The sequence below is a fragment of the Ailuropoda melanoleuca genome, chromosome 15, assembly GCF_002007445.2.
Source record: "Ailuropoda melanoleuca isolate Jingjing chromosome 15, ASM200744v2, whole genome shotgun sequence".
NCBI classification, from domain to species: domain Eukaryota; kingdom Metazoa; phylum Chordata; class Mammalia; order Carnivora; family Ursidae; genus Ailuropoda; species Ailuropoda melanoleuca.
The window spans coordinates 15,935,882-15,958,323 of NC_048232.1; the positions used below are offsets into that span (position 1 = coordinate 15,935,882).

Here is a 22,442-nt window from a genome sequence, read left to right on the forward strand (position 1 = left end):
TTGTGACTTGCTGCTCTGTATCACTCTTGGGGCCTTTTTGATTTTATAGGACCCCCCTTAATAGCTCCTGTAGGGCTGGTTTCATGGTTATGATATTGGTCAGTGACTGGCGATTCTGGAAGGTCCTTATCTCTCCATCAATTCTGAATGACATCCTTGCTGGATAAAGGATCCTTGGCTGCATGTTTTTCTCTGAAAGAGCTTTAAAAATGCCCCCCCAAGCCTTTCTCTCATTCCAGGTCTCTGTAGACAGGTCTGACGTAATCCTGATACCTTTGCCTTGGTACGTGAGAAATTTCTTTGCCCTGGCCGCTTTCAATACTGTATCCTTGGATCTAATATTTGCGAATTGCACTATGACATGCCGTGGCGTAGGTTTGTCCTGGTTGAGCTTGGATGGGGTCCTCTCTGCCTCTTGGACACGAATGCTTGTTTCCCTTGCTAGATTAGGGAAGTTTTCAGCTACAATTTGTTCAAATATCTCTTCTAGACCTCTGTTTTTCTCCACCCCTTCAGGGATGCCGATNCTTTTCTCCACCCCTTCGGGGATGCTGATGATTCGGACATTGGAACATTTCATTGAGTCAGTAATCTCCCGTAACCTACATTCCTGAGCGTGGATTTTTTTGAGTCCAGATTCTATTTTAGCTTTTTCTTCTACTAACCCATCCTCCAATTCGCTAACGCGTTCCTCTGCCTCGGTGACCCTGGCCGTCAGAGCCTCTAGTTTTGACTGTATTTGGCCCACTGAGTTTTTAATTTCTGTCAGATTCGCTCTCATTTCTGCCCTTAGGGATTCTATATTCTCAGCAACGCTTTCTCTGATGCTTTTTTCAAGTTTACTCATCATCTTGACCATTGTTGCTCTGAANTTCGCTCTCATTTCCGCCTTTGGAGATTCTATATTCTCATTAACATTTTCGTTAATACTTTTTTCAAGTCTATACATCATCTTGACCATTGTTACTCTGAATTCCATTTCTGGTAATTTGGTTATATCCATATCCATTAGTTCTGTGGCAGAGGCCACAGACTCATTGTCTTTTCTTTCCTGGGGAAGACTTCTCCTTCTCGTCATTCTGATGTGGAGAGGTTGCGGGGTTGTCCAGAGCCCAGATTATTGACCAGGACCCAGGCCGTGCACCCTTATTTTATAGGGATTAGGGATATGGGCTTCTTGATTTTTCAGCCTGCCTTCTGGGGGAGGGGCCTGCCGCACCGATACTCAGGCAACCCTGTTTGGGTCGAGTCTTCGTGTCTCCTGGAAGGAGGGATGGGGATGGGCATGTGAGCTGGTATTTCCAGGCTTTTGTTCTCTTGCGGCTTTCCCTGGCGGTTTGCTGTGCCTCTTCTGAGAGTCAGAGCAGCAGTGCCCGAATCTCAGAACAGAGGGATCGCCGACTGTTTTCCACTGATGTTCTGGCCGTTTTAACTCTGTTACTGTTGGTGCTGCTCAACCCTGCAGCATCCCGGGATGTGCGCCCCATACCCGGTGTCCCAGCCCTCACTTCCAGGGCCAGTGCGTCTCTGTCCTTTGTGTTTCTAATACCGCCAGCCACCCTGCGCGCTTTGAACCTCGGCCCTCAGTCTGGTCGCGAGCATTCCCCGGCTCACGGTCTCAGTCCGCTCTCTCGCGGGTGCCGGTCTGCGAGTCCGCCCGCTCCCCTGTGCAGGTGACTACCGTTTCCCGGTGCCTGAATGCAGCGGCTCCCTCCCGCTTCGGTTTATCTTCTGATATCTGTGCGCGGTTTCACAGCTCCCCGCTTTGTACCTCAGTACTCAGCACTGGAGATGTTTATTTGTAGAGATCCAGATGTATCTTCCTGCGTTTCAGGCTGATTCCGTGGATGTTCAGCCTGGTCTAGTACCTATCCAGCTCAACTCAGGGGACTGAAAAAGGGATCCCCTACTCCTCCACCATCTTAACTCCCCCTCCTGAAATGAGGGTTTTTACAGAATTTTATAAAGCACAGGTTGTCACAAATCTTGACTCCTTAATCCAACAGAATCATTACATATTTTTGGCTTTTTCCATATGTATTAATGGAAAGACCTTTTCAGGGAGTCCCCCTAGCTGGTCACTAGAGACTAATGCTGAGCTATTTATCTGTCATAACTATACAGCAGCATACTTGTAAGTAGGTAGACATTTATGAATAATGTAACAATTTTGGAGATTTTCTTGAGGCTAGTTAAAGAGATTTGAAATTTCATTGTTCTTTGAAAAGAGAGTTGCAGGAATGCAAAATTAGCTTTACTTTTCCATGATCTTCTGACTATAGATTTGAGCTGCATCATATGCATGTTTATCTTACTGAATTTCACTGTATTCTTTGTAGCCCCCTCAAATTGTATATTTCCTAAAGACTTATCCCTGTTGTCCTTTTAGTGAGCTTATATGTGCTATCTCACCATTACAGTTTTCATTTCTCTTAGAGTATGAATATCTCATTTCACTGAGTTTGATTCTTGCTCAGTGCATGCATTTTTTTTAAACAGCGTGGCCTTGTATGAAAGCCACTTTCTTCAACGGGTGCTCAAAGTAGCATTTTTCTTTAATAATTAAGGAAAAGTTTCCTATATTGAGCATATTTGAGAGATGGCAGAGTATGTTTTCTAATAGATAATTCCCTAATCAAGAGAAATCGATTAACTGTAATTTTCGCCTATGCCCTGACTTTGGAAAAACCCCCAGGAAATGGTACTATTCCCTTACATTTGACAATGGTGAGGTTTGTGCTATGCTCATTTCTCACATGGTAAGTTAAGAGCAACAAATTATTTTGGGGTTGGAAAACTGAGGAAGATGAAAAATATTTCCCATCTCAAGATAAAGAAAAAAGAGGATATGTCTTACAAAAAGTTTTAAAAAACCAAAATGGAATTTTGAGAAGGTTTTTATAGAGACTACCCTTTACAGAGGTGGGTGATAGGAATCATTGGTAGACTTCTCCTAATGCATGTGCAGATTTCATCTTTAGCAAGTATTTTTACAAAATACTTCATTTACGTTTATTACCATCAACTTCTTACCTCACATTCCGTGCTCCTCCCAGCATTACTTAATCTCCATTTTTCCCTTATTGTGATCGTATTGTAATTCTAAGACAAGATTTTATGAAAGCATGTACATTTTTCTCGTAGAAAACTAACTCAGTGGAAGACATATAGGAGTCAGTAATAAATAGAGCTTTGTAAGGATTATTCAGTTATTCTAAATACTGAGTAATGTACAACAGTGAAAAGTAGCGTTTTCCATATTTAGCTCGGTGACTTTTTATTGAGTATCGACCATGTTGAAGGCATTATTGTAGGCAACATTCAGAATGAAAATGTTTTATCTTCAGTCATTGGTGAGCAGCACTAGGAGCTAAATAATTCCTATTTTTGTTCCCTCAGATTTCACTTAAGAACATAATTATGTGCTATGACTAGGGATAGGGAGCCAAGGATGAGCAGTGTAGCCCTGGATCCTGTCTTCAGGAACCCTCAAGATGGGGAGATAAACAATTAAGGCAATTTTATTAAAATTCTATTAAAAAAAAAAGAAAACCCAAACCGAAATAATTCAATTTAATAGTATTTAAAGCTAACAGCTGTCAGCACACTTTGTTAGGAGTGATTCTAGTTATCTATTGCTACATAACAAACCAACCTAAGACTTAGTGGCTTAAAAGAGCGTTTATTATTATCTTCATGGTTGTGGGTTAACAGCTGGGCACTTCTTGCTTGAGGTCTCTCATGGACTTGCAGTCACCTAATGGCTGGGACTGGACTACCTGAAGGCCTGATTGGAATGGATGCTCACTATGGCTGGCAGTTGATGTCTGGCAGTCAAGTGGAATCTCAGCTCTAGCTATCATTTGAAACATTAACCAAGGCCTATGCATGTGGCTTGAGTTTCTTACAGAGCAGTAGTTGGGATACGAGACGGAGCATCCTAAGAGCAAATGTTCTGAGATATAGGTGTATTCTGCATAGCTTTTTATGAACTATACATCTCAAGATATCACTTGTACTACATTCTGTGGGTCAAGCAAGTCTCTGGGGTCAGCCCGCATATAAGAGGAGGGTTATTAAACTGTACCTCTTGATGGAAAGTGGCAAGGTCACTTCATAGAAGAGCATGTGGAAAGGGAGTTATTATTGTGGTTATCTTTGGAATACATCATTTGGCACAGAGGCCTGCTCTGTAAGTATTGAGTGAGAAATTTGACCTAGATAATTAAACAATGAATATATCATTAGAACAAAACAGTGGATTTTAGTAAACAAAATTGTAAATTCCATTTTTGATACTTGAGATACATAGTCATAAGAATTTGAATGGCAAAATGTGATGTAAGGGTATTTTACTACTTTTATCTAACATTTATTTATGACTTTTTGCATAGAAGATTGTTATTCTGTGTAGAGAGAGTTCTACCCATTTGTAGGTATTTGTAAATAAGAAGAGGTAACATGTTAAAACTATTTGGGTAGTCATAAAGACTTAGTTTCATGGTGACCTTTCATGGTTTTGTTTTATATAGATGACGTGGTAAAACTTAGCTTATGAAAATTCATAAAAGCCAAAGTGAAGATGACGGCATAACATTAGTTAATGAAAGCTTTATCAGCAGAGTTATTTGCTACCTGATAAATATTTTTTTTACAGTGTTAGTGTAATTTACATGGAGACGGTGATTCAGTGTGACAGTTTTGGTGACCTAATTGGATTAATCATAAGGGTCGGTATTCTTTAGCACTGATATAAACATGTGGCACTATATGTAGAGGGTTCTTGCTTTCTGGGTACTTTTCCTATAAGATGAATGAGCAAGAATGAAGTTTGATGTATTCATTGTTAGATCAAAGGAGTGGCTGTTGATGAAATTCATTTAAAGAGTGTGTCCTTTCCAGAATTGCCTTAAGAGCTTCAAGTTCTGCAGTCTCTGTTTTCTGTGGGAAACTGGAGAAGTCTGAATTGCAAAAGAAAGCATAGTAGCATGACTCTGTGATAATTGTGTCTGAAGATTAAGGAGGGTTCATGCCTTAATTTTCATTTACCTTTGAGCATGAAGTAGCTTAATTTTAGTAGTTGTAACTTCACATGGAAACCAAATGACCGAGAGTGGTATGATGGGAGACAAGTAGAGTAGAGAGGATTTGATAGAAAAGAGGCCCCTCTTCAAGCTGTGCTTTCTTTGAAGCCCATAGTAGTTTGTTGAGGTAGATGGAGTAAGACTTGTGAATAACGAAATTGACTTTGATGCTTTACTTCATCAGAACTGATATATGCCAAGGCAGCTGTGTACATTCCTGAAAATTTGTTTTCTGGCTGGTGTATGATTTGAGAAAAAGTCATTAGAAGCCACAGCCACATGAAAGCACAGGTATCCTCTGCTTCTGGAACATTTGTGTTATGTCACTTCGCTCTTATGGAAGGACCTACGCTAGTACCTGTTTACCCTAACTAAAAGAGATTTGAAGGGGACTCCTCACTTTTGCAAAAAAAGGCCAGAAGTGAAAATGGCTCCACTCTGGGGAACTGAACTCAGTGTCTCAGCATCAAGCCATCATAGCTTTGAACTGTGTCTGAGCATCTGCCTTATCTTGACTGACTTTGTGCATCCATTAGCAATATGTGTCATAGGTATCAGAAAAGGCTAAGAGAGGTTATGTTTGGGATCTGGGAATGCTGAAAACATTTTCCTTATAAGTTAATGGTACTTGCTTCTTCCCTTTAGGCCATTTAGGCTTACACAAGTCTCTACGGGAATGTTCTACTTTTAGATATTTGGAGAATTCTGTGCTGCCTCTTTTTTCTCACCCTTTTTCTGAACTACATCTCAGATGTATGCATAAAAAAGCAGATTTTTGTGGATGGACATAGTTTTGGCCCTGTGACTGTACATGTAGTTTGTCTTGGTTAATCTCACTTTATGCCTACTGTTCCTGCATTATACCCAGTTAGCACCTCTTTCACTCTCAAAAAGGTACGTATATAGTTGATAAATTATACAGTCTCCATACTATAGTCAACTTGCATTTTTTATTGAGAGGATAATAGCCATAGTATACTTATTTTAAATTCACTTGTGAAAAAAAAGCCAAGGTATGGGTACCGGGTGAGTTTGTTAGTACCAGAGCTAGGAAACATATGCATGCAGGTACATATATGTATACGTTCAATTTACATGAATATTTTTGTATTTACTTTTATATTGAAAACCATAGGTTTATATTAAAAAATATAACTCTTGGGCCGCCTGGGTGGCACAGCGGTTAAGCGTCTGCCTTCGGCTCAGGGCGTGATCCCGGCGTTATGGGATCGAGCCCCACATCAAGCTCTTCCGCTATGAGCCTGCTTCTTCCTCTCCCACCCCCCTGCTTGTGTTCCCTCTCTCGCTGGCTGTTCTCTCTCTGTCAAATAAATAAATAAAATCTTTAAAAAATAAAAATAAAAAAATAAAAAATATAACTCTTAAGCCTTTTTAAAAACAGTATTTTAGCCATAATCTTTCATTAAATTGTGAGATTTAATAATCAAATATGTATATATTATTTCACTTTCACATTTGTGTTTTACTCACTATATTCCTCAGCACTTATAAGCATTCTAATTGGCTTTTTATGACATTATCCTTTTTATGGTGCGATAGTCAAGTTTGTTTTGGTGCCAGAGGTATCTTTGCTTTGGTTTTTAAAATTGGCTGTGGTAAAACATTCAAACAATATAGAAATATATAAAATAAAAAGTAAAGGTTGCATTTCAAAGCCCTTTCCCCACTTCCCTTTCCAAAAGTCATCAGAGTTTAGAGTTCTTTCTTTAAAAAAATGAAAGTAGTTTATAAACAATATATCAGAAATTTAATTTAAGCAACTATAGAGGATTATTTTCTAATAAGTTAATTTACTGAGCTGAGTCATCTTTGGATCATTATTTTTTTAATGGTTTTAATTTTAGCATTCAGATAATTCCTTTTATATTTCACCTTTACTGGTGCTTGAAATTATAATTTTTTGTTTTTATATGTTGGTGTGGTTTTCACAATTGCAAAAATTAGCATGGGGTCACAGATTCTGGCTCCTAAAACAAGTCCCACTATGAAAAAGGCAAAATTTAAATACTTGTCTTACAGTATATTAATTCTTCAGTTTAATAATGTTGTTGTCAGATACTTTTTTTTTTCTTTTTTTAAAGTAGGCTCCATATCCACTGTGGAGCTAAATGTGGAGCTTGAACTCATGATCTGGAGATCAAGACCTGAGCTGAGATCAAGAGTTGGATGCTTAACCGAGTGAGCCTCCCAGGTGCCCCTCAGATAGTATTAAGATCATACAAAATCAGTAGAAAAAGAGCTTCAGAATCATAAGAGATGAATGCTTGACATACAATAGGTATTCAGTAAATATAATTAAAAAATTTTTTTTTCTCTTTTCTCCATGCTCTTCAAGAGGAAATCTTCCAATAGTCAATAAAACATTCATAGAAATCCTTTTTCATTTTAATTTTTCCCTATCAAAATGACTTTTTAAAGTTTATCACAGTGCTTAGTAATTGTATTCCAGTTCTTAAAAACATTTTTTTTAGGATAATTATTCTTACTGGCCAATTTCTTCAGGGCCCATTGTTGTTCATACCACTTGAGAATGGTTTTTCTTTCATGTATGTTTTCACTATCCATTTCCAAAACTCGCTCATCATCCCAAACAGAAACTGTGTTTCTGCAGCAGCATTTGGAAAGCATTTTCAGTGAAATGAAAGTGAAAATGAAATATATTGATACTTGTAGGGTATAGCTACAGCAATCCATACAAGTAAATTTATATCATTAAATGCTTATATTAGAAGAAGAAATGTCTCAAGTCAGTGATCTAAGTTTTTGTCATAAGAAACAAGAAGAACAAACTTAAAGAAAGCAAAGGAAAAGAAATGATGAAAATAAGAGCAGAGATTAATGAAATTGAAAAGAGAAAAACAATAGAGAAAATTTAAAAGTAGAGCTGGTTCTTTGAAGAAAAGTGAAGTGGAATTTATCTCAGGCATGCAGGCCTGGTTCATCACTTGAAAATAAATTGGTCTCGTCGAACTAAAGAAAAAACCCTATATAATCATCTTTCAATAGATGTGGAAGGTTCCTTTGAAAAAATTCAGTATATATTTGTAACAAAATCATTAAGAACTAAAAGTAATTTCATCAACCTGTTAAAGGACATCTGTAAAAAATTTGTGTATTTAGTATAATGGCACTTGTTTGGTAGAATTCACTAGTGAAGCCATCTGGGCTCAGGATTTTCTTTTTTTGGAACTCATTTTATGAGGCATGCAATGGGTCAATACCAAAAACAGGAAAACCACAGACCAATTATGTACAAAGACACAAAAATCCTCAATGATACTGTAATCAAATCCAATAATATATAAAAAGGATAATAAAAAGGATAATGTATTATGGCCAACTGTGGTTATTTAGAACTTGGAGAATTTCCAGTTTTCTTCATATTACTCATTTATAATATAATTTTATCATGGTCTAACAACATAGCATATCTCATATCAATTTTTTAAAAATTAAGTGTTTTTTAATGGTTCAAAATATGGTCTGTCTTGGTAAATAATTCTGTATGCACTGGCAATGATGTATATTCTGCTATTGTAGAGTGTTCTCAAACCTATTTTTCTGTTTAATTGTTTTACCAATTTCTGAGAAAGGACTGAAATCTCTAAATTGTGCATTTGTCTCTCGTTTCAGTTTTATCAGTTTTTGTTTCATGTATTTTGAAGCTTTGTTTTTAGATAAGACTACACATCTTGGTCTTTTATGTCTCCTTGGAGAATTGATCCCTTTATCATTTTGTAATTTTCCTCTATATTCCTGGTAATATGGCTTGTTCTGAAGGGCAGTTTGCCTGATACTAATATAGCTACTCCAGCTTTCCTGTGGTTTATGTTTGCTTGATATATGTTTCTTTCCTCCATCCTTTCACTTTTAAGTTACATATGTTTTTATAGTTAAATAGTTTCTTGTAGAGAATATTTAGGTGGGTTCTGCTTTTTTTTTTCTAATAAAGATTTTATTTGAGAGAGAGTGAGAGTGGAGAGAGAGAGAGCACACATAGAAGGAGAGAGAGAAGCAGACTCCCTGCTGAGCAGGGAGCCTGACACAAGGCTGGGATTCATGACCTGAGACGAAGAAAGACGCTCAACCAACTGAGCCACCCAGGTTCCCTGGGTCTTGCTTTTTAAATCCAGTCTAGCAATCTGTCTTATTTGGTGTGCTTGGACCATTTGCATTTAATATAACTGTTGATATGGTTGGATTAAAATGTTAAAATTTACCATTTTTCTAGATGGTATGTTTCTTCTGTTGAACTTTTGTTTATTATCTTGTATATCAATTGAATATTTTTGTGATTTTTTAAAATTTCCATTTCTCTTTTAAAAATGTATTTAGTGATGGTTCTATATTAAAATTTTTTAGTCTTTTTTCCTCTGTATTTAAATTCATGTACTTCAAGCATGTTTTTAAGTTTACTTATCTTTTATTCTTATCTGATTAATTGTACCCACTTTTTAAAAATATATCTCTCATTTCTAGAAGTATTGTCTTTTTTTAAGTTTTATCATTTTTACACCATTTCTTTCCTCATTATGTTGATGATTTGATGTGCATCCTTGAATATACTTAGAATAGCTTATGTAAGTCTTTGATTCCTAATTCCATCATCTCTGTCCTTTCTTCCTTTTCAGTTGACTGAATTTTCTCCTAGTTACGTGTTGTATCATATCTAATAACTTTTGACTGAATGCTTAGTGTTACAAATTTTATATTGAGTACCTCATATTATATCTAATAATTGCTTCATATCGTATCATATCTAATAATTTTTGACTGAATGCTTAGTGTTATGAATTTTATATCGAGTGCCAGGTTTTGTTGTTGTTAAAGAGTATTGGACTTTTATTCTCTCTGAACTTAAGTTACTTTGGATCAGCTTTATCCTTCTGTGGCTTGTTTTTAGGTTGCTATAGGATGGATGTAGAGTAGTCTTTTGGGATAGTTCCGTCTGGTGTCAAGACTCTGGTTATCCACTGAATGCTCTAGATATTTAACAAGGACTCTCCATTTTGATATGAACTCTGACAACTCTGTGAGCTTTGGAAACTCTTCAGCATATAGCTCACAGTCACTTTTTGCCCAGCTTTATGGAGGTTTTAATCTATGTATGTGTGGCTTTTTCCTCAGTCGACCTAAGTGGACTCCTATGCGAGTATCCAGATCTATTTCTTCATATAGCTCTTTCTACTCTGTCTTGCAAATTCTAGCTCCCTTGGCCTCCCTGAATTCTGATTTCTTTCCCCTCAACTCAGTGAGATCACCATTCTCTTCTTGGAATCACGTTCTCTGCACTGGGATCCAGAAACTGCCTTTAGGTAGAAAGCCTGTACTGATATCTGGAAAGTGCCTCTGAGTGGAAAGTTGAGGGAAATTGTCTTATCTAATTATATTCCGTCTTAGAGGTCATTATCACTGCCTGTGGCCTAATGTCCCAAACAGTGACCCGAGTGTATATTTTAAGTATATTTTTCCAGTTTTCTCACTGTTTACAGCAGGAGTCTTAAGTCTAGTTCCAATTGTTCCATTATGACTCCAAGTGGAAGTTTTGGTCTAACATTTAATTTTCAGAGCTTTTTTCCATCCAGAATTAGTGTGAAATGCCTAATCTATGATTGCTAAGGAAGAGAGCCTGTTAATTTTGTTTGAAAAATTTAAAGGAACTTGTTAGTGTATAGTTCACTTGTGTCATTAATAAAAATTAAACTTCTCTCCCCTAGTGTACCTTTTGTGTAGTCGTCTATTGCCTATTAGAGTTAAGGGGGGGAAAGCCTGGATGTACTACTAATTGATTGTTACATTTCTCCTTTTTTAGACCTAAAGATTGTCTTCGGTCTATTATGAGGAGAGTGAACCATAAAGATCCTCATGTTGCTATGCAAGCTCTGACTGTAAGTGATTGCATTTTAAGTTTTACCACAAAACTACCTGCTAAAATTGAGCCCCTTTAACTTGTGATTTTATACTTCTAGCTTCTAGGAGCATGTGTATCAAACTGTGGCAAAATTTTTCATTTAGAAGTATGTTCAAGAGATTTTGCTAGTGAAGTAAGCAACGTACTAAACAAGGTAAGGAACATTATTTCCAGAAATGAATTAACATAGTCTTCTTTGTGTATTTTATTGTTCAGTTCTTCACATTTTAAATCACAAAGGACTGGTTTGTGCTTTCTTTTTTAAAAAATCCTTTCTAGGCTATTTCTATCCAATATATAAGTAAAGTAAATGTTGTTTTGCTGAAGAGATTATAAATTTATATACTTGGAGAATTGTTCTTTTTTTAAAAAACCAGATTAGAGTATATTTAACCTGTTTTCTTCATCATTCCTTTCATCTAAAAAGAAAATACATGTATTTTTCTATCTGATTAAATAATACCAGTCTATTGTAGGCATAGTTTTTGTAACCATTTGTGTAGCCACGGAGGTATTTTCCTAATATGGAACTGTTCAGAAATACTGCCAAAATATAATGCTGTTTTCATTGTGACATGAGTAAGGCCACTACTCGACCATGACAGGATTTTAATGCTATGCTTTTTATTTAACTGGGTGTAGATTAAAGAATACAATTTATGCAATCAAGGAATTAAAAAAATTTAAGTCATAAGCAACATGTGAGTTTTCCTAGTGAAAATTTGTGCATTCTAAAGGTAATTATTTCTGACGTGGAAAGAGGGAGGATAGGATATTATATAATCAAGAAAAATTTTAAGATGTTAAAAGGGAAAATACCTCATGTTTTTGGCAAAATGGTTACTTCCAGGTTTTAGTAGAAAACAGTACAGAAATGAGATAAAAATTTATTTACATAATTCTTTACAGAATTTCTGTACTTTCTTGTCAAGCATGATTATGTGTTAATTCTTTTTCTGTTTTGCTTTATTCAGTTACATTTAGGTATTTTCTGCTAATAACCATTCTTTTAATGTTCTGAATGTCCATCAAAGTGTATGACTGTTAATGAAGAGATTTTAGTGTAATGTTTTGTGTAATTTGTATTTAGTGGCATTAACAACTGTTTTGAAAAGCAAATATGTAAAAGAAAGGACTTCTTTATTTTTCAAATGTTTTGCAGTGACCATAATGATTTTATACTTGAGGGGGAGATGTTATTTTGAAGAAATGAAGTTTCTAGAAATATTGTCATACGGTAGATCTCAAACCAGGCTTCAGATAATTAAACGACTTGGACAAAATACACAGTCAAGCATATTTTTAAAAGTCAGGGATTAGGAATAAAGGAAATGTATCATTTATTTTCTCTTTCCAACTTATTTTTTATTGGTTTGCAAAATAGCCAAAACAAAACAGAGTACTTTCCTGTGTCTTCCTGGTGTATAAAGCTCACTTAGTTGCAAAATACTCCGAGAAGTTCCATCTCTCTGACCTCCAAAATAAGTTATTATATACTTAATCTGTTTTAATTTGATATGGGGTATGTATGTTGGTATCATCTATTGTTTTTTCATAGTGTGAAAAAAAATTTGATCATTTCTAGTAACCAACTCTGTTTTCGTAGGTATCATCTATAGCTAGGGGCAATTTGTGATTCAAAAAAGTGTCCATAGCACTTTATAATTTTTATATTTAATATATCTGTGTTATATCATTAGCCAGGAAATTAATACTTTTTTATTAAATTTTTTCTCTATTTCCAGGGTCATCCTAAAGTCTGTGAAAAATTAAAGGCTCTTATGGTTGAATGGACAGATGAATTTAAGAATGATCCACAGCTTAGTCTAATATCAGCAATGATAAAGAACCTTAAGGAACAAGGAGTTACATTTCCAGCTATTGGCTCTCAGGTATTTTGTAAAGTTGCATTGTGTGCTACAATTTGTTTCTCTAAAGTAGCCACATTTGTATGAATTTTTCTTTTTTCCTCCAAAACCAGGTTTTACTACACCAAAGGAATTTCTGTTGATAACCTTGCATTCAGTGGTACCAGAAAAATACAGGAATATTAATGTGTTCCAAATGCTACTTTCCCACTGTTTCTCCTTCCTTGTAAATAGATTAGATTAGCATTTCGCAGTTTAAAAATTTTTTATGGAGTTTTTAACTATAGACAAAATTGCTTTACGATATCAGGTAGTACTGACAGTCTTCTTAAATACTCTTACTGCTTTAATTTTATCTACAAAGAATGACAGCTTAAAAATCAGTGTATCCTTAAAATTTAAGGATGAGTTTAGAGGTTCTTTTGATTATGAAATTTATGAATACTTGTATGAGAAATGAGAAGGAGATAAAGGAGTCAATGAGGAGAGAAGCACACAAAGCATCTTTTCCCTTAATAAAAGCTGCCCAGTACATAAATATGATTAAGTAGAAGGCTTACATTTCCTTCTGCCCCTCCGTCCCCCAATTTATGTAATGGGATCAATTTCTAATTTATGTATAAGGAAAAAATTGAAGGGTATCTCTTTTATTTATTTATTTTCTATTCTGGGTAACCGTCCTTTGGGATCTCCAGCTAATCTAGAACTCTTAAAGTGTGTGATAATTTACTGTACTGCCTTTCCCTCCTGCATGGATTGGGGTAGAATATAACAAGTGGTGTGAAAGCATGTACAGAAAACTCTTAAGCTATAGAGGACTCAAGTTCGGGATTTTGACCACTTCAGAGAATCATGAAGTGATTCATCCAGGCTATCTAGATTTCTACCCAAAACCCTCTTTTAGTCTATCTGAATATTCTTGAGATGTGAAGATCCGGAAATATGTTTGGGAGATGAAGGAAGGAGAGGGTATTTTTCTTCTTACTTGAAAAAAATTTGGCTTATGGATGGTTTTACAATGATAAAGTATGTCTTTAAAAGGTATTTATTCATAATTCATAGCTGGCTTTTACTACTCTCAGAGTATTTTCTAAAATCTGTATAATATTAAGGAATAATTTTATGCAGAAAAGTCCAAGATATCTTGTAAGTTCCTTGGCAAGAGGGGCAATGTTTACTTATCGAAGGGTAGATTCACTATAGAAAACCAAGAAATATAGATGATTAGTGAGATTGCAGTTTATTTGCCCCGAGAAGCTACTGTAGAGCTTGTTACTTAAAAAGTGTCTTGTTGACCATCATCATCATCATCACATAGAAGCTTGTTAGAAATGCGGCATCTACGGTGCCGCTCCAGACCTATGGATTCATTATCTCTATGTTAACAAGATCCCCGGATAATTCCATGTACACATTAAAGTTTGGGAAGCCCTGCTCTTGAGTACAGCTTTCAGTGCAAGTGAAAACTACTTTTCAGTCCACAAAGGGACTTGTTCCAATTAGAGAAGAAGAACTAATGATTTATGTGATATGTAGCTTTGTTTGGTTAACCTAGAGTCTCAGATGGTTGTGTGAACAACTTCAGGGATTCTCTAATCTAATCCCCTCATTTTACAGATGAGGAAACTGAGACCCAGAATGGTTAAGTGACTTCCCCAGGGCCACAGCTCATAGTTGACAGAGTTGGAACTAGAACGCAGGCCTCCTGACACTCAGTCCAGTGTTCTTTCCACTACACGATCCTGCCTTCCGTTTGATATAGAGGTTAGTGGATATGTGTCTGTTTGGACTAGGCTTCAAAGGACAAGAAGTGGAGTGAACACTGGCAAGAGCATTTATTTATTGACTGGTACAGAAGTTAGGTTACTCTCCTGTTCAAGAGGTTCAGGACATACATCGGCAATAGTAAAGTTAAGAGTTACTTTTCTTTTTTTTGTCTGGATGTTATAAAATACATGAAAGCTAATTTTGTTGTAGTTACTATCTTCAGCCACAAGGAATATATAAAATGCATATAAAGTAAAATATGAGGTAGAATGGTGATTTTTTTTAATAATGATGTCTGATAGCTTATTGAAAACCATGTTTGTGAAGAACTTCATATTTAATGAAAAATGTATCATGTAGGATCATCTACACAAATCCCTGTAGACTTTATTTTATTTTATTTTTAAAGATTTTTTTTAAAATTTATTTATTCGACAGAGATAGACACAGCCAGCGAGAGAGGGAACACAAGCAGGGGGAGTGGGAGAGGAAGAAGCAGGCTCATAGCGGAGGAGCCTGATGTGGGGCAAGATCCCACAACGCCGGGATCACGCCCCGAGCTGAAGGCAGACGCTTAACCACTGTGCCACCCAGGCGCCCCCCTGTAGATTTTAAACTTAGTCGCTTAATCATTATTATGTTTTAATCAGACTAGATCTTTGTCAGCATACTTAACAAAAGCCTCTGAAAATATAAGGAATTTTTAAAGTATATTTTTTCATCCCAAGTACAGAAGAAAATAATTTTAAAAATATTAAGAAAAGTCATACTTTAGTCAACTAACCCATTCTGCTGCAGTTCTTGTAGCACTAACTTTTGACATAGAGATAAAAGTAATGCTAGCACTGTTACTGTATTTGATTGATTAATAACATTAGGCATCATTGCTACACTTAGAACCCGATGATAGGAAAGAATTTTGAAAAGTGTGCATTTCAGGAATATAGGACTTAATGTAGCTTATTTCTGCACTTCCTTCTCTCTTTTTTTTTATTGAAGAATATTTGTATTTGCTTTAGGCGTAGAACATAATGATTCAGTGTTTATATACATTATGAAATGGTCACTTTAATAAGTCTAGTTACCATCTGCCACAATACAGAGTTGTTACAATATTATTGATTCTCTATGCTGTGCATTATATCTCCCTCCCCCATCTTACTTATTTTGTAGCTTGAAGATTGTCTCTCTTAATCCCCTTCACCTGTTTTGTCCATCCCCTTCACCTGCCTACTGTTTGGCAGTCATCAGTTTCTTTTCCGTATCTGAGTCCGTTTCTGTTTTGTTTTTTAGATTCCACGTAAAAGTGAAATCATACCATGTGTTTTTCTCTGTTTGACTTATTTCACTTGGCATTATACCCTCTAGGTCCATCCATGTTGTTGCAAATGGCAAGATTTTATTCTTTTATTATGGCTGAGTAATTGTGTGTGTGTGTGTATGTCTGTGCACATGTACACATATACTGCATCTTTTTTATCCATTCATCTATTGATGGACGTTTAGGTTGCTTCTAGTTTTGGCTCTTGTACTGCGGTGAACACAGGGGTGCATATGTCTTTTTCTGGAATTCATGGTTTTTTTGTCCTTTGGTTAAAAACCTAGAAGTTTTTCAGGTAAAAACCAGAATTGCTGCATTTTATGATAGTTCTGTTTTTAATTCATCAAGGAGGAACCTGCATAGTGTCTGTACCAGTTTACACTCCCACCAATAATGCAAGGGTTCCTTTTCCTCCACATCCTTGCCAACACTTGTATTTTTTTTTTTTTTTTTGATAATAGCCATTCTGTCAGATGTGAAGTAATTATCTCATTGTGGTTCTGTTTTGCATTTCCCTGATTGTTAGTGAATATCTTTCCATGTACCTGTTGGTCATCTGAATATTGTCTTTGGGGAAATGTCTGTTTAGGTCCTCTGTTTTTAGATTATATTGTTTTTTTAATACTGAGTTATATGAGCTTTTTAATATATTTTGGACGTTAACCTCTTATCGGATATATCATTTATGAATATGTTCTCCGATTCAGTAGGTTGCCATTTTGTTTTGCTGATGTTTCCCTTTGCTGTGCAAAAGCTTCTTGGTTTGATGTAGTCCCATTTGTTTATTTTTGTTTTTGTTGTCCTTGCCTAAGGAGATAGAGCCAAAAGAATATTGATAAGACCGATGTCAGAGAGCTTACTGCCTGTGTTTTCTTCTAGGAGCTGTATGGTTTCAGTCTTACATTTAAGTCTTAAATCCAATTTATTTTTGGTACATGGTATAAGAAAGTGGGCTACTTTCATTCTTTTGCATGTAGCTGTCCAGTTTTCTCAACACTGTTTTTTGAAGAAACTCATTTTCCTGTTGTATATTCTTGCCTCCTTTGTCGTAGATTAATTGACCATGAAAGTGCTATTTTATTTCTGGGTTGTCTTTTATGTTCTGTTGATCTGTGTTTCTGTTTTTGTGCCAGTACTATACTATTTTGATTATATTATAACTTTATAGTGTATTTTGAAATCCAGGAATGTGATATTCCCAGCTTTCTTTTTCTTACTCAAGGTTGCTTGGCTATTTGGCATCTTTTGTGGTTCTGTATAAATTTTAGAACTGTTTGTTCTAGTTCTGTGGAAAATGCCATTATTATTTTGATATGGATTGCATTGAATCTGTAGATGCTTTGGGTAGTATGGACATCTTAGCAATATTAATTCTTCCAGTTCATGAGATTGGCAGATCTTTACATTTATTTGTGTCATCTTCAATTGTTTTCATCGCTGTCTTATAGTTTTCAGGGAGGGTCTTTCTTCACCTTCTTGGTGAAATTTATTCCTAGGCATTTTATGCATTTTGATGGTACTGTAAATGGGATTGTGCTCTTAATTTCTCTTTCTGATAGTTTGTCATTAGTGTATAGAAATGGAACAGATTTCTGTATATTGATTTTATGTTCTGCAATTTTACTGGATTAATGTACTAGTTCTGATAGTTTTTCAGAGGAGTCTTCAGGGTTTTCTATATATAGTACCATGTCATCTGCAAATAGTGACAGTTTTACTTCGTTTATGATTTGGATGTCCTTGTCTTTCTTTTTTGGCTTGCTACAGTGTACATTATTGATGGTACATGACAAGGTAGGGCTCCCTAAGCCCCTTCTCTTCTTCATGGTGTCTGGGTTGAAAACTTTGTTGAGGTTGGGAGATTCTCAGTGTGCTGGGGGATGAGCTGGGGCAAGGACTCCATAGCACTTGAGGGCTTCTCTTGTGCTCTAGCTGTGGCCGGTTGTCCAGGGCGAAGGTCATGTGGACCATAAGGTTGACCACCCAGTTGCTGTGGCTAAATTCATTGTCACAACAGGAAATGAGCTTGTCAAAGTGTCATTAATGGCAGTGCTGACCCCATCATTGAAGGTGGAAGAGTAAGTGTCACTGTTAAAATGGCAGGAGACAACCTGGTCCTCAGTGCAGCGCAGCATGCCCTCAAGGGGTCCTTCTGATTCCTGCTTCACCACCATCTTGATGTCATTGTATTTGGTAGCTTTCTCCAGGTGGCAGGTCTGATCTACTACTGATACACAGGGGATGGGGACATGGAAGGCCATGCCAGTGAGCTTCCCATTCAGTTCAGGGATGACCTCGCTCATACCTTTGGCAGCACTGGAGAAGCAGGGATGGTCGTCATGCTACAGCTTCCCAGAGGGGCCATCCATGGTCTTCTGGGTGGCAGTGATGGCATGGACTTTGATCATGAGTCCCTTCATGATGCCAGAGTTGTTATAGATGACTTTGGCCAAAGAGGCCAGGCAGTTGGTGGTACAGGAGGCATTGTTGACAATCTTGAGGGAGTTGTCATCTTTCTCATTGTTTGTGCCCATCATAAACATGGGGGCATCAGCTGAAGGGGCAGATATGATGACCCTCTTGGCTCCACCCTTCAGTTGAGCTCTCAGCCTTCTCCATGGTAGCGAAGACCCCAGTGGACTCCACAACATATTCAGCACCAGTATCACCCCATTTGATGTTGGTGGGATCTCACTCCTAGAAGATGGAGGTGGGCTTTCCATTGATGACAGGTTTCCTGTTCTCAGCTATGACTGTGCCATTGTATTTGCCATGGGTGGAATCATATCGGAGCATGTGTACCATGTAGTTGATTTCAACGAAGGGGTCAGTGATGGCAACACTATCCACTTTGCCAGAGTTAAAAGCAGCCCTGGTGACTAGGTGTGTGATACAGCCAAATTGATTTACTCCGACCTTAACCATCCTGTCTCAGGGATGCAGTTGGCACTGTACAAGATGTGACTGTCCGTTGAATGGGGAGGCACAGAGAGCTGCTTTTTTTGTTGTTTTTCTTACCTAATTGCTTTGAGTAGAACTTCAAACAATATGTTGAACAATCCTTGTCTAGTTCTTGATTTTGGAAAGTTTTCAGGATTTCACCACTGAGTATGATGTTAGCTGTGGGTTTACCATATGTGACCTTTATTATGTCAAGGTATGTTCCCTCTCTACCCACTTTATTGAAAGTTTTTATCTTCAAAGAATGTTGAATTTTGTTAGATGCTTTCCCTGCTTCTATTGAGATGATCGTATGATTATTATCCTTCATTGTATTAATGTGTATCATGTTGATTGGTTTGCAGATATTGAACTATCCTTGCATCCGTGAAATAAATCCCATTTGATCATGGTGTATGATACTTTTAACGTATTGTTGAATTTGGTTTGCTAATATTTTGCTGAGGATTTTTGCATGTTCATCAGGGATATTGGTCTGTACGTTTTTTTTTCTTCTTTCTGTCTTTTTTTTTTTTTTTTTTTTTTTTTTTTTTTTTTTTTTTTTTTTTTTTTTTTTTGCTAGTGTCTCTTTGTTTTTAGTGTCAGGGTAATGCTGGCCTTGTACAATGAGTTTGGAAGCATTCCTTCCTCTTCAGTTCTTTGGAATGGTTTCTGAAGGATGGTGTTAATTCTTTAAGTGTTTGATACACATTCATTTAGTCCTGGACTTTTGTGTGTTGGGAGGTTTTTGATTACTGATTCGATTTTATTGCTAGTAATCATTTTTCAAGATTTACTGTTTTTCCTCATTTCGTTTTGGAAGAATGTAGAAATTTAAATCATTTCTTCTAAGTTGTGCAGTTTGTTGGCATATAATTGTAGTAGTTTCTAATGATACTTTGTCTTTTTCTGGTATGGGTTGTACTTCTCTTCTTTCATTTCTGATTTTATTTATTTGAGTCCTCTCTTTTTTTTTCTTGATGAATCTGAATAATAGTTTATTGATTTTGTTAATCTTTTCAAAGTACCAGCTCTTAGTTTCATTGAGCAATTTTATTGTTGCTTTAGTGTCTACTTCACTGGTTTCTGCTCTCCTCTTTATTATTTCCTCCCTTCTGTTGACTTTGGGTTTTGTTGTTCTTTTTCTAGTTCTTTAGGTGTAAAGTTAGATTGTGTTTTTTTGGATTTTTCTTGTTTCTTGAGGTAGGTCTGTATTACTACAAACTTTCCTTTTGCTATTGCTTTTGCTGAGTCCCATAGATTTTGGAACATTGTATTTTCATTTTCATTTGTCTCAAGGATTTTAAAAAATTTTCTCTTTGATATCTTTGTTGACCTGTTGGTTGTTCAGTAGCATGTCAAGTCTTCATGTATTTGTTTCTTACAGTTTTTTTTTCTAGTAACTGATTTCTAGTTTCAAACCATTATGGTTGGAAAAGATGCTTGATATATTTCTTCTTTTTAAATTTACTGAGTCTTATTTTGTGGCCTAACATGTGATCGATCCTAGAGAATGTTTCTTGTGAGAAGATGTGTATTCTGCTGTTTTGGGTTAGAATGTTCTGTGTGTATCTCTTACATCATCTGGTCTAATGTGTCATTTAAGGCTGAAGTTTCCTTATTAATTTTCTATCTGGATGATCTATCAATTAACGTAAGCGGGTATTTTAAAGCCCCCTACAGTTACTGTGTTGCTGTAATTTTTTCCTAAATTGTCTGTTAATATTCATTTTATATATATATTTTTTATTTTTATAATAATTTTTTGTTATGTTATGTTAGTCACCATACAGTACATCCCTAGTTTTTGATGTAATGTTCCATGACTCATTACTTGCATGTAACATCCAGTGCACCATGCAATATGTGCCCTACTTAACACCCATCACTAGCTTATCCCAATCCCCCACCCCCCTCCCCTTTGAAGCCCTCAGTTTGTTTCCTAGAGTCCATAGTCTCTCATGGTTTATTCCCCCCTTCTGTTTACCCCCACTTCATTCTTCCCTTCCTTCTCCAACCGATCTTCGTATTTCTTATGTTTCATAAATGAGTGAAACCATATAATTGTCTTTCTCTGCTTGACTTATTTCACTTAGCATACTTTCCTCCAGTCCCGTCCATGTTGCTGCAAATGTTGTGAAATCGTTCTTTTTGATGGCTGAATAATATTCCATTGTATATGTGGACCACGTCTTCTTAATCCAGTCATCTGTTGAAGGGCATCTCGGCTCCTTCCACAATTTAGCCTATTGTGGACAATGCTGCTATGAACATTGGGGTGCATATGGCCCTTCTCTTCACTACGTCTGTATCTTTGGGGTAAATACCCAGTAGTGCAATGGCTGGATCATAGGGTAGCTCAATTTTTAACTTTTTAAGGGACCTCCACACTGTTTTTCAAAGTGGCTGTACCAACTTGCATTCCCACCAACAGTGTAAGAGGGATCCCCTTTCTCCACATCCTCTCCAACATTTGTTGTTTCCTGCCTTGTCAATTTTTGCCATTCTAACTGGCGTAAGGTGGCATCTCAATGTAGTTTTGATTTGAATTTCCCTGATGACTAATGATTTTGAACATTTTTTCATGCGTCAGTTGGCCATTTGTATGTCTTCATTGGAAAAGTGTCTGTTCATATCTTCTGCCCATTTTTTGATTTGATTATTTGTTTCCTGTGTATTGAGTTTGAGAAGTTCTTTGTAGATCTTGGATACTAGTCTTTTATCTGTAGTGTCATTTGCAAATATATTCTCCCATTCCGTGGGCTGCCTCTTAGTTTTTTTGACTGTTTCCTTGGCTGTGCAGAAGCTTTTTATCTTGATGAAGTCCCACAAGTTCATTTCATCTTTTGTTTCTCTTGCCTTTAGAGATGTGTCATGAAAAAAGTTGCTGTGGCCGATGTCAAAGAGGTTGTAGCCTATGTTCTTCTCTATGATTTTGATGGATTCCTGTCTCACATCGAGGTCTTTCATCAATTTGGAGTTTATCTTTGTGTATGGTGTGAGAGAATGGTCAAATTTCATTCTTTCGCATATAGCTGTACAATTTCCTCAGCACCATTTATTGAAGAGACTGTCTTTTTTCCACAGGATGTTTTTTTCTGCTTTGTCAAAGATTAGTTGCCCAAAGAGCTGAGGGTCCATTTCTGGGTTCTCTATTCTGTTCCATTGGTCTTTGTGTCTGTTTTTGTGCCAGTACCATGCTGTCTTTGTGATCACAGCTTTGTAGTATAGCTTGAAATCCGGCAACGTGATGCCCCCAGCTTTGTTTTTCATTTTATATATTTAGGTGCTCCTTTGTTGGGTTCATAAATATTTACAAGTGTTTTATCTTTTTGTTGAATTGATCCCATCATTATGTAATGTTCTTTTTTGTCTCTTGTTAACAGTCTTTGTTTTAAAGCCTGTTTTGTGATTGATATAATTAATGCTACCCAGGGTTTCTTTTCATTTCTATGGAAATTTTTTTTTCTATCCCTTCATTCTCAGTAAATGTGCCTTCAGATTTCAAGTGCATCTATTGATGGGTCTTA

General features: G+C 36.4%; 1 protein-coding gene across 1 annotated transcript in view; it reads left to right on the plus strand.

The window, feature by feature from the left end:
• Positions 1 to 22,442, plus strand: part of STAM (signal transducing adaptor molecule) — a 92,378-nt gene that overhangs the window by 40,453 nt on the left and 29,483 nt on the right. Inside the window, exons 3-5 of the mRNA XM_002918632.4 lie at positions 10,918 to 10,993; positions 11,075 to 11,170; positions 12,762 to 12,908. Coding sequence (XP_002918678.1) covers positions 10,918 to 10,993; positions 11,075 to 11,170; positions 12,762 to 12,908 — 319 coding nt within the window. The remainder of the gene's footprint in view (positions 1 to 10,917; positions 10,994 to 11,074; positions 11,171 to 12,761; positions 12,909 to 22,442) is intronic.